The sequence below is a fragment of the Leptidea sinapis genome, chromosome 7 (genome assembly GCF_905404315.1).
Source record: "Leptidea sinapis chromosome 7, ilLepSina1.1, whole genome shotgun sequence".
Lineage (NCBI taxonomy): Eukaryota > Metazoa > Arthropoda > Insecta > Lepidoptera > Pieridae > Leptidea > Leptidea sinapis.
Window position 1 is genome coordinate 15,327,740 of NC_066271.1, and position 13,026 is coordinate 15,340,765.

Here is a 13,026-nt window from a genome sequence, read left to right on the forward strand (position 1 = left end):
TGGGAAAATATAAACCCAAAACATTCTTTTAATAGGGCGGTACACCAGATGCCGTTCTCATAAACGGTTTTAAGCGGTGGTTTTACATATAACAAGAATACGGCCTACAAATACCATGTAGTTTTATAGCGTTAAAAACTAGAACAAATCAATTTTATGCCCTTATTCGACACTATTAAACCGAAATTATAAACATAAACACATGTATTGGACACTTGTTAGAAAATTGACGAAATAAACTGGCGGAGACATTTAAGTATAAAATATGCAAATAAACACAAAAAAATATACAACAGACACAAAACAAAATTAAATATTCTTAAAAAACGACCCGTCTTACATAACTTTTTGTAATATAATGTATTTTTTTATATTTCCATTGTACGTGGAGTATAAACGTATATAGAGTCTGAAACGCAAAAAAAATTATTTTGATGCAGCAAGACCTCCAAAAAAGAATTGCTGTATATTTAATTGTAAATCTGTCCATGATTTCACGAGTTTACAAAAGGTTTGTGGAGACAGATTCTTTCAAAAGTAGAAATGGTACCGTCAGACACCGTAGGGTAGAACAACTTGTCCTGACGACAAGTTTCCTAATTCCTGTGACAACTTCCTTGCGAAATCGCTTTCATCTGTCTAATACGAGTACTGCTCCACGAGGTGTGTGACATAGCAGTTAGTGCATGAGCCATATGAAGAAGGCTAAAAGTGTGTTATACCACATCCGTTTGGATAATCGAATCGTCCAAAATTGTCTGCAGCTCAGAGACATGGTCATTTTAAATTGCTCGTTGCATGAAAACTTGGACAATTGGACTGAATAGAAATGAGCCTCCGTATTATTCCCTGATTAGTATAGAAATTGTTGATATGATGCAGTTGGTCGCAGTCTAGTCAATCGTAGACGTAGTGGTCATTAAGCTTTGATATTGCATCCTAAAATCCTAACTTTATTCCTTTAGCTAAGAAATTTTACAAGAAACAGATGAATTGGTTTTTCTTAACAGATAAACAATAATATCAGAATCATTACAATAATTTTAGCTAGCTATAATATGTCTTTGGAAGTTATTATTCACTATTATAAAATTTAAGTTTTTTTTAGAGAGTATTCATAAGTAATTGTATCCTGTTTACGATGAATTGATATTCTAATGTAAATAGTTGAACCGTGTATATATATTAATTAGGTATAAACGCTATAGTAAAAAATATTTTTTTAATCACTTGGTGTATTATAATCCTAATGATGGATTTTTTGACACTTATTTGTGCTTAAAAATCCACTATGTACAACATTCTTGATTAATGGATCAAAGTGGACATAAAAGTGGAAAAAGATCCATCAATGGATGTGAAGCATGTGAGCATGTGAAGAATACTGCACGTAAGCAATACTTGAGTTCCTAGAGATGGTAAAAGTCGACAACCGTCATGCCCTTCAACGTGCCGTCTGAAATGTTTGAGTAAATTCAGTGAAGAACAGCGTATGAGTTTATTTGAAATTTTTTGGCTCCTGAGTGATCATACGCGACATTGGAGTTACATTGCAAACCACACTGAAGTTAACAACTCACAATTTCACTCACATTCACATGTTAATTCTATAGGAATTAAGACTTTCATCTATTTCTTGCCTCAGGTTGATACTCCAAAACTACCGCTAATATTTGTTAAAATTGTTGTATGCAAAACGATATTTCTTAACACACTATCCGCAGGAGAAAGTACAGTACAAACAGCTATTCAGAAATGGAGTTCTGGAGATGGAGCCATATCGCTAGACCGCAGAGGAGATTGCAGGGGTACTAAGATTGACAATAATGTTATTCAAGGAGTTGGTAAGCATGTAAATGCTTACAACCTGTTAAATCATATTATGTGTGCAGTAAAACAAACAGGATATATATTGATGGCTCTCTTATGTTTCGGAAAATGTTTTACATGTACCAAAAATGGCGTAACAGAGAAGGAATAACTAAGCTAGCTACTAAAATCAGACAATATACAAATATTGTAAGCTCGTAAGTAAATGTTGCATTTCATAAGCCTAAAAAGAATATTTGTGCTTAATGCCACGTTTTGAAGGAAATAAAGTTACCAACACCAGTACAGAAAATTATGATTTTCCAAAAATATTAAATTACCCGCATGACAACGTAGGCCTGTTTTACTACAAAAGAAAATTGTCTTTGCTAAACTTCACTGACTTTTTGATCTTGCACAGTATGATGGTTATGGCTACATGTGCCCGGAATTTTAAACATGGGGATTGCTTGAAAATTTAGTTTCTGGTCCGATAGCTGTGTAGGACATTCGCATTTATGGCTTTCTTGGAAGAAATTGAAATGACGCACCAGTTTCTTGAGAATGGGACATATGCAGAATGAGGATGATTCGAAAATGACTCCTCCTTTCTTTATTTTTTTTATGCTTTATTTGTGCTTTCTAAAAGAGATACATAGGTTATTTTTAATTTCAAAGATTTGTTAATTGGCAAGAATTGGCTAAAGAACACAAAAAAGAGAGAAGAGATCATGGAACAAGATAAGACAGATATCATTTTCGACCTCTTACTCAAATATTTTATACTACCGTAATGATTTTTATTATGAACAAATTATGTTGATTGTTATTGGCATAGTGTATTCACATCGAAACAAAAACCATGATCAGGTTAATTTGAATCAGTGTTATGAAAACCCTTTGCCAATAAAAATACTATAAAATATAAAATAAAGAGTGTCATATTATTCCAAATAAATATTATTATTATATTCTTAATTTGCCTCATTTAGGTGACGATCAAGATAAACTACAATAGTTCATCGAACAATTAATTCAGTTGTTATCTGTCAATTTTTATTTGGCGATCTCAAAACATATTACTAAAAGGCATAACAGGCATTTATTTTCTCAAAATTGATTCCTTTAGAATCCTTTTTGACTAGTCCTTAGCATACATATATTGTTAACATTGTTCCTAGTTTAATTTATAAAAGATGAAGTAGTTTTGTTTCAAGCTAATTTTCATTTCATGTATGATCCGACTTCCAGCAATAGGGACACTTTAAAATTTACTTCGCAGAACGCCGTATCTTTTACTTACGACTCTATTCTATACTCTTCATGGGGCAAATACCGTAGCCTAAAGCCGCAAGTTCAACATACGACCTGTGCATAACAAGCATAAAGTCGTAAGTTTAGTTTTTTGTATTTTGTGTATGGATTTTTTTGGGTTTTGTGAAGTTAAAGGAAATTTCTAGTTAGTTCAGGATCAAATAGAACAGAAAAAAAGGGATGGAAAATGTGTAAGCAGGATAAAAAATAGTTAAAAGAATTTTCTAGTACAATTTAAATTTAAAGATGGAATGGGAGAATCATTTTGAAAATAGAACGGATCCGGGGGTATATAAGCCGTACTTAGCGTGGCCTACGGCAGTTCTAGTTCTGACTCGAAAGTGTAAAGAAGAAGAAGAAGAAGTAGTGAAAAGTGGAAGTGTTCCAAGAGGAAGAAGATAGAAGAAAATTAGTGTTCGGTGCGGTGTGACGCGTTGAAGGTACCGCCGCCCACAAGAGGAACAGCGGCGGACCGGCGAAGTGCAAGTTCAGAAAAAGTGAACGCAAATAAAGACTCGTTCCTATAAGCGGAGTATTATTTCCAATCCCTGACCCACTCCCATGTCAATTGGTGTCAGAAGTGGGATTGGAAAGATGCCATTAGTGCCCAGGAACGAGAAGGGAGTGACCACGCGAGCGGGAGCAGCTGCAGCGGCAGAGGACGAGTCACAACAAGCATCCGGCTCTGGACTCAGTGCGACCGTGTCAGCACCGCAGGCTCCTGCCGTAGACATCAGCGCGCTCATGCAGCAGATGGCCGCCATGATGCAAGAGCAAGCGCGCCGACAGGAGGAGCAGCTGCGGAGCTTGCAAGAGGAACAAGCGCGCCGACAGGAGGAGCAGCTGCGGAGCTTGAAAGAGGAACAAGCGCGCCGACAGGAGGAGCAAGCGCGCCGACAGGAAGAGCAAGCGCACTGACAGGAGGAGCAGCTGCGGGGCTTGCAAGAGGAACAAGCGCACCGACAGGAGGAGCAAGTGCGCCGACAGGAAGAGCAAGCGCGCCGACAGGAGGAGCAAGCGCGCCGACAGGAGGAGCAAGCGCGCCGACAGGAGGAGCAGCTGCGGGGCTTGCAAGAGGAACAAGCGCTCCGACAGGAGGAGCAAGTGCGTCGACAGGAGGAGCAGCTGCGAGCCTTGTAGGAAGAGCAAGCACGTCGACAGGAGGAGCAGCTGCGAGGTCTGCATGAAGGCCTCTCCAAGGAAATTTTATCAGTGGTGCAGAAAAACTCCGCCCGGATTGACGCTGTAGAAAAGGAGATCGCCAGGATTGACACTGTAGAAAAGGAGATCGCCCGGATTGACACTGTGGAAAGGAAGATGGGGGAGATGGAAGCAACTATTCATCAGCTCAATAGGAAGGCCGTGTGTGGGGATCCTTCAGCCAACCCAGGAGTCACCTGCGGAATCACATCGACCAGAAGTTTGAAAGTACCCCCCTACGACGGCAAGTCTTCCTGGGCCGCCTTCAAGCTACGATTAGAGACGGTCAGAAGAGCAAGTGGTTGGAGTGACCTAGAAGCACACTCTGCCCTCACACTAGCGCTCCGTGATGAAGCACTTTCCGTATTGGAAGCACTCGGCGCTGGGAAGGAGGAAGTAACCTATACGGACCTCCTTAACGCGTTGGAGGCACGTTATGGCGATAAACACCTTGAGCATGTGTATCGGGCGCAGCTTAAGGACCGCAGTCAAAGGGCCAACGAAACTCTGCAGCAGTGGTCCCTCGAAGCTGAGAAGCTAGTGCGTAAAGCATATCAGTCGTCGCCAACTGCAATAGAAGAAATGTTGCTATATATACTAGCTTGAAGGAAGCGGTGGCACATGCGTTGGAAGTGGAAGCAGTTCGCCACGATTCTCGGGGGTTGAGACTCCGCAAAATTGTACCAGCAGATTCCAGCCGAAGGCAAGCATATAGCCCAGTATTCTATGGGTGTGGGGAGCGAGGACACATTAGGAGCACTTGCCCCAGGCGTGAGAGCATAACGCAAGGTAGGAAGGATGCGGCGGTCTCAACATCACCGCTGGAGCAGCAGGAAAACTAGAAAAGGCCAGGGCAGTGGGGTGGGCGCTGGCTGGTAGAAGCAAAGCCCCAAGGATGTTCGTTAAGCAGACATGTGACGGAAACACTTAAGTTATAGAGGGAACAATAAATGGAAAATCTTGCCGTTTCACTTTGGATACGGGAGCCTCACGTACAGTCGTAAGCCAAAGAAGACTAGAGAGCATCGGAAGACGACATATGCGAGAAAATTCAAACTTAACACTCACAACAGCTACCGGCCAGCGCATACCAGTCCAGGGAGAGAAGATCGTGGCCGTGAAAATCGGTAATACGTTGTACTGGCAAAAAGTGGTAATCGCAGATATCACAGATGACTGCATCATTGGGTTGGATTTTCTTCGAAATCATCAGTGTACGATTGACATGAAACATGGTGTATTGAAGCATGGAGGTGAAGAAATTCCAATAAAAGGCGGAACTTTTGGGAAAGTGTTGTGCTTACGAGACACTACTTTAAATCCGAGATCGCAGACCCTAGTCCCGGTAGTCCTGCCAAGGGATGACAGAGGAAGACCTTGTAAATGCGCTTTAATAGAAAGAGAGACATCGGACACGAAATGGATCCCAGCCAGGACTGTTGTGGGAAACTCCCAAATTGCGATGGTTCCCGTGTTTAATCCTCATGAGGACAAGCAAATCATTAGGAAAGGAACAGTGATAGGAGGTTGTGAGGAGATAGCTTGGTTAAGAAAGTGTGAAGAAGGGAGGAAGACCGTAGCTGCAAGCCAGGATGTGAACATACAGAAACTTCTGGATGGCTGTAAGGACAATCTTACCAAGCTACAGTTAATAAAAGCGAGAAATTTCCTGCTACGCTACGCTGGGATGTTCTCGAAAAACGACGGGGACATCGGAAGAACTGGTTTGGTGAAACACAAGATCGACACAGGAGACACTGTTCCGATAAGGCAAAGACCAAGACGTATTCCGTTTGCACGTGAACAAGAAGTGGAAGACATGATTCGGGATATGAAAGAAAATGGTGTGATAGAACCGTCATCGAGTCCATGGTGTTCTCCAGTGGTTCTGGTGAAAAAGAAGGATGGATCTTTTTGTGTGTCAATTACCGTTGCGACGAAGCTGGTGAATGAAATTTTCTGCAGATTCGGTGTGCCTTTGGAGTTGCACAGTGACCAAGGGCGGAACTTCGAATCACAAGTATTTCAAGAAGTTTGCAAGATCTTGGGAATCCATAAGACCAGAACTACGCCATATCATCCACAGTCGGACGGGATGGTGGAGAGGTTTAACCAAACATCTGGCAAAAGTAGTGGACAGTCATCAGGATAACTGGGATGAGTACATTCCACTGTTTCTTATGTCGTATAGAAGCGCAATACACGAGACGACAACGGTGACTCCTGCGTACGCCAATTTTGGAAGGGAATTGAAATTGCCAGCTGATTTACTCTCAGGCTGTCCACCGGATACTCCGAAAAGTATAACAGAAATGTAATTTCCGTAACTCATCCAGAGTTACGGAAAAAGATGGTTGACATCTACGAGGAAATTAGAACAACTGGGCTTAAGGCAAGTGAACGGATGAAGACCCGCTACGATCGAAGAGCTAATATTCCTGGTTTTGAAGAGGGAACCCTGATTTGGTTACACAATCCTGTAAGGCGAAAGGGGAAGTCTCCGAAGCTCCAACCAAGTTGGGAGGGACCATACAAAGTAATCACAAGGATAAATGATGTGACTCTCAGGATACAGCGTACCCCTCGAAGTCCCCCGAAAATCGTACATGTCGATCGAGTGGCTAAGTACTACGGAAGCAACGATGATCGGGACGATCATGTCTTGGGAGGGGGCAGTGTTGCGTAGCAACCCTTCGAAGTATATGACGAGAGTTGTCAAACTTCAAGACATTGTTAAGAGTTATATAGACCCGGGTTCGATACACCTACCAGTGTATGGATTTTTTTGGGTTTTGTGAAGTTAAAGGAAATTTCTAGTTAGTTCAGGATCAAATAGAACAGAAAAAAAGGGATGGAAAATGTGTAAGCAGGATAAAAATAGTTAAAAGAATTTTCTAGTATAATTTAAATTTAAAGATGGAATGGGAGAATCATTTTGAAAATAGAACGGATCCGGGGGTATATAAGCCGTACTTAGCGTGGCCTACGGCAGTTCTAGTTCTGACTCGAAAGTGTAAAGAAGAAGAAGAAGAAGTAGTGAAAAGTGGAAGTGTTCCAAGAGGAAGAAGATAGAAGAGACTTAGTGTTCGGTGCGGTGTGACGCCCACAAGAGGAACAGCGGCAGACCGGCGAAGTGCAAGTTCAGAAAAAGGGAACGCAAATAAAGACTCGTTCCTATAAGCGGAGTATTATTTCCAATCCCTGACCCACTCCCGTGTCAATATACAACAAGAAAGCACATTGCAATCTGCAAGCACCTGGGCAATACAATAGATTTATAACAATATAAAGTTAATAATAACCAGTGGGAGGCTCCCTTGCACCGGAGGCCGCCTAGATTATGGGTACCACAACGGTGCCTATTTCTGCCGTGATGCAGTAATTTGTATGTACTACTGTGTTTCTGTCTGAAGGGCGTCGTAGCTAGTGAAGTAACTGGGCATCATATGAGATTTGACATCTTATGTCTCAAAGTTACGAGCACAGTTGTAGTGCCGCTCAGAATTTTAGGGTTTTTCAATAATCTTGAGCGGCGCTGCATTGTAATGGTCATGCGCGTATCAATTACCATCAGCTGAACGTCCTGCTCGTCTCGTCCCTTATTTTCATAAAAAAAACTTCACTATTTATACATATTGTACTAAAAACCACAATACTTATGCATTTTCGACCAGCTGCGCCATGTACCATAATAAAACAATGTTTTCACCAGTTTTTTAATGTGCAATCGCTTAACCTTCAGACATTACAAAGAGTAACACAGTATCATACTACATTAATTAAACATAAGTTTAATTCGCGAACTGAAGCTGAAACGTGCAATTCACAATTTAATATAATTCTAACGAAAACTGAGAAAAACAAGTCCAAACATAAAACCATTCAACTTGGCACGATAATGATAACTCGACTTAATATTCTCGTATGGGTTTTATTATCCACGAGATTCGATTCACGCCCGTTTTTCACAAATTTCTCTTTGAGAAAGGTTATTGGAGCTGTTATTGGAAAAATCTCTTTTTCGTCTCGAATTTCACTTCATGGAGCCTTTTGTGATCAAAAGAATATGTTTCTAACAAATGTTTGGGAGTTGTTTCTAAATGAAAATACTAATTCCACTACTCTCTCTTCTACTCTTAGTTTACTTACATTTTCTATATAAAAGTGGCCAAAAAAAGAGATTTTAAAAGCCCTTAACTACATTTATTTATTTATTAACTGACACACCAACAGCATTACGTACAAAACATTAAAATAATTATGGTCTAATAGGTACATAATCTGGTATGAATGCCAGTTACTGGTGCATACACCACTCTCATTGCAAGCCATTAATTTAAATACGAAATAAAGTTCGACCTACATATTTAAAAAGGATTTGAAGCAAATTATTAAAAATAATAGATATAATAAAAAGAAGAAATAGTTTGTATGAATATCAATATCAAAATGGGCGTTATTTAGCTGTAGTTATATGTATACCTATCTATATATATAAAAATGAATTGCTGTTCGTTAGTCTCGCTAAAACTCGAGAACGGCTGGACCGATTTGGCTAATTTTGGTTTTCAATTATTTGTGGAAGTCCAGGGAAGGTTTAAAAGGTGAATAAATATGAAAGTGTTCGGAATTTAATAAAAACAACAATTTTGTTTTTCCTTTGAGTTGTCCCGTCGACCGATATTTTGTTTTGTATGGACATATTTTCTATGAGAGAATTTATTGACGCACGGTTTTACAGTTCTGCTGTGAAACAGTTTCATTACAACAACAGGGAGCATATTTTACGAAATAATTCTTGATGTTATGATATATTATTAACAAATTAATAAAAACTTTATTTTATTTATTATATACAGAACAACGTCTGTCGGGTAAACTAGTCTTATATATAAAATTCTCGTGTCACAATGTTAGTTACCTTACTCCTCCGAAATGGCTTAACTGATTTTTACCAAATTTTATATGCATATTCAGTAGGTCTAAGAATCGGCTAGTATCTATTTTTCATCCCCCTAAATGTTAAGGGTGGTTTACACCCCAAAACTTGTTTTTTATTTTTTTTTGGACGTAATTTTTTGTTTTTTATTTTTTTATGATACAACATTAAAAATACATACAACCCTAAATTTTCATTTCTCTACGGTCAACCCCTACTTTTGTATCGCGAGTTTTATATTATTCTGTTCCATCCACAAATCCGCTATAGGGTAGCAAGATGGCAATGGATCAATACTTACAATAATTGTAGTACGATAAATTTGGTAGGTCTGAGAATCGGTTGCATCTACTTTTTACACCCCAAAAACTTTTTTATTACTTTATATGACAATACAACGTTTGCTGGGTCAGCTAGTATATATCTATATCTCATCTTAGTGCCAGTGATGACTTACGGTACGCAGACGTGATCTAACTATGGGCCTTATGAGAAAGCTCATGGTCGCTCAGAGGACAATGGAGAGGGCTATGTTCGGAGTATACCTGCGAGATCGAATCAGAAATGAGGAGATCCGTAGGAGAACCAAAAATACCGACATAGCCCAAATGATTGAGACACTGAAGTGGCAGTGGGCAGGGCAGATAGTTCGACGGACAAATGGCAGTAAAGTCCTCGAATGGCGACCACGTACCGGAAGACGCAGTGTTGTTAGGCCCCCCACAAGATGGACCGACGATCTGGTCAAGATCGCTGGAATACGTTTGATGAGGGCAGCGCTGGACCGATCGTCGCGGAAATCTTTGGGAGAGGCCTTTGTCCAGCAGTGGACGTCTTCCGGCTGATGATGAGGATGATATCTCATCTCATCTCAACTGTGTTGGAGTGAAACTTTCATACTGAATGCGAAACATTAACTTCACTTCACTCTAAATGGACTTCCATTGGAAATATTTTAATATAAATATCTTTTTTAACTAATTCTAAGGAAACAAGCATAACATTATAGTCTCAATTATTCCTTTTTATTTGTGAACTGAAATCTTAATTAGAAACCATTCATAATAAGAAATAGAAAATCATACAGACAGATATAATCCTCGTTATTCATCTGTAGTGTTTTATCTATATAATATTACTAGCTGACCAGACAGACATCAGAAGAAGAAAGAGTCACGCGATTGTATTTATTGTATTGTATGGCGACCTTTTTTCACTATGATGTTCTAAAAATATTCGTATTGCTGTCATATTGAAGACTGTTCCTACATAAGTCCATCACTGTCAGTAGTGTAGTGTACGTACAGAGTCAGATAAAATAACATTCCGTTTACATTATTTTTAAAATTTATATGGTGACGTCATATAATTATAATATCAATGAGTTAAGATGGTTTTATTGCAGTAAGCACGGACTAGTAAAAAAAGAAGGACTCCGCGCCGTGATATTAGCAAGTGAAGCACCTTTATGCTAGTGTGTGTGGTGTAGTGGTTACGGGGTATACCAGTTACACATTTTTTTTTCCCTTAGATAATCATATATCCACAAATACTTTTATATTATTGTTTTTACACTTTTTCACAACGCACAACGATATTTTTATAATATTTTATTGCGACGCAAACTGATCTGTCACAGACGATGGCAAATCTCATAATGGCGGCCGATCGGCTTGTATTAGTGTGAGTGTATGCGTGGGGCTATGTATTTACACGTTTAGCGGCTTGTTTTGGTGCCTCACTGTTATGTAAAGTGACACGGTCCTTATTTTTTTACTCGTCCGTGGTAGTAAGTAAAAAAATAACTAAAAAATATATGTAAAAGTAACACGGAAAGTTCCTTTACAGGTATCATAAAACGGTTAAATACGAACATAATAAAAACAGAATACAATTAATAAATTCATTAAAATTAATGCATTATGACGTTTAATTTTATTAATGCATATGCACATGGTAAACCAAATTTATGGCAGTTGGACATTGTTTAATAAATTAATATTTAGCTCATATTAATAAGTTCAGCGAATGCTTAAATATAATTTTGTATTGTCAATTTATCTCTGTTAAATTTTTCGAAAAATAATATCAATACTAAAAGAACAGAGCTATTTTGAAAGCATCCATCACATTCAGTCATTTTCAGGATCTTAGTAGGCATCCTTACACACATTCATAGGAACTTTTAGCGTTTACTAAATTTTACATAAATAGGTTCATCTGCACGTAACATAATGTCAGCTTTGATTTTGGGCCGATGTCCTCTCGTCTTGGGATACAGCTTGAAATGACGGATGACGTCGCTTATTAAATACTTAACTGTTTGCATGGCGAAACGTTGCCCTGAAATTAAAAAATAATGTGAAAAATGATGGCAGATTGGGCTCGATCCTTGAGTGGCGGCCACTTAACGGAAGGCGCAGTGTTGGTATGCCTCTCATAAACTAGCCGGACGAATTGGCAATAGTTATTTATGCAATTGTTGTGTAATAAGGGTTATTAAAACACGAATGTGGATTTATCTCACGAGGCGAAGCCGAGTGTGATAATAGTATCTCATGAGTGTTTTAGTACCTAATTATCAACAGTTGCATACAAGACTTTATCTACACCCAAAATATGAATCCTCTAAAAGATTCTGAAACAGTTAGCTTACTGCTAACATTAAAACAGCCAGTCCTAGTATTTATTTATTTTATTTTATTTATTTATTTATTTATTGACACACCAACAGCATTACATACAAAACATTAAAAATAATTATGGTCTTATAGGTTTGTAATCTGGTATGAATGCCAGTTACTGGTGCATACACCACTCCCATTGTAAGATATTAATTTAAATACAAAATACAGTTCGACCTACAAATTTAACATGGATTTTAAGCAGATTACTAACAATAATAGATACAATATAACGAAGAAATAGTTTGTATGAATATCAACTAATATATTATTATTATTTACAGACAGAAATGTGCGGTTAGTTTTTTTTTCAGAATTGTCACTGTGTCATGAAAAATATCAAAATCTTTTATGGACGCGGAAAATCGATTGTACTCAGAACACATTCTTGATAATGGAGAATGTTTAAGGGCATTTGTCCTACTTACTGGTTCCACAAGTATGTTAGTAATCGGATTTCGTGGATATCTGTGCGGGATTTTGAAATTTATTTTATCCAACAATTCACTGCACGCTGTCTGTCCTGATAACAGCTTTTTGAGAAATGTTAGATCCAGTATTATGCGGCGATTGTAGAGTGACAACATTTTAAAGTGTTTCAGCCGCTGGTCGTAGGTGGCCTTATGAAAGATGCCGGAACTATGATATGCCAAGTATCTAGTAAAGGATCTTTGTAGTCTCTCTAAACGTTGAGAAGGTGCTGCGTATTGGGGACTCCACACAACTGATGCAAATTCTAATTTGCTGCGAACCAGTGAGTTATAAAGAATTATTTTGGTTTGAGGAGAAACAAATCCTTTTGTGTTTCTTTTAAGGAAACCTAACATCCTGGCTGCTTGTTTTACTGTCATATCCATGTGTACTTTGAATTTCAATTGTGAGTCCATTGTCACGCCCAAATCTCGAATCTCAGTTACCTCTTGTAACTTTTCGGACTGTAAATTATACGATGATGGAAATTGTATTTTTTTCTTTGTGTACTTTATGTGATAAGATTTCTTTGTGTTAATAACCATACCATTTAATTTACACCACATATTTATTGCATCAAGATCAGCTTGGATGAGCTCCACATCATTA

At 38.6% G+C, this 13,026-nt stretch overlaps 1 protein-coding gene across 1 annotated transcript in view; it reads right to left on the reverse strand.

Moving 5' to 3' along the window:
- Positions 1-8,025: 8,025 nt before the first annotated feature.
- The window catches only part of LOC126965292 (cytochrome P450 4C1-like), a 30,391-nt gene continuing 25,390 nt past the window's right edge, over positions 8,026-13,026 (reverse strand). Inside the window, exon 10 of the mRNA XM_050808810.1 lies at positions 8,026-11,605. Within this exon, the coding sequence (XP_050664767.1) occupies positions 11,448-11,605 (158 nt within the window). The 3' untranslated portion in view covers positions 8,026-11,447. The remainder of the gene's footprint in view (positions 11,606-13,026) is intronic.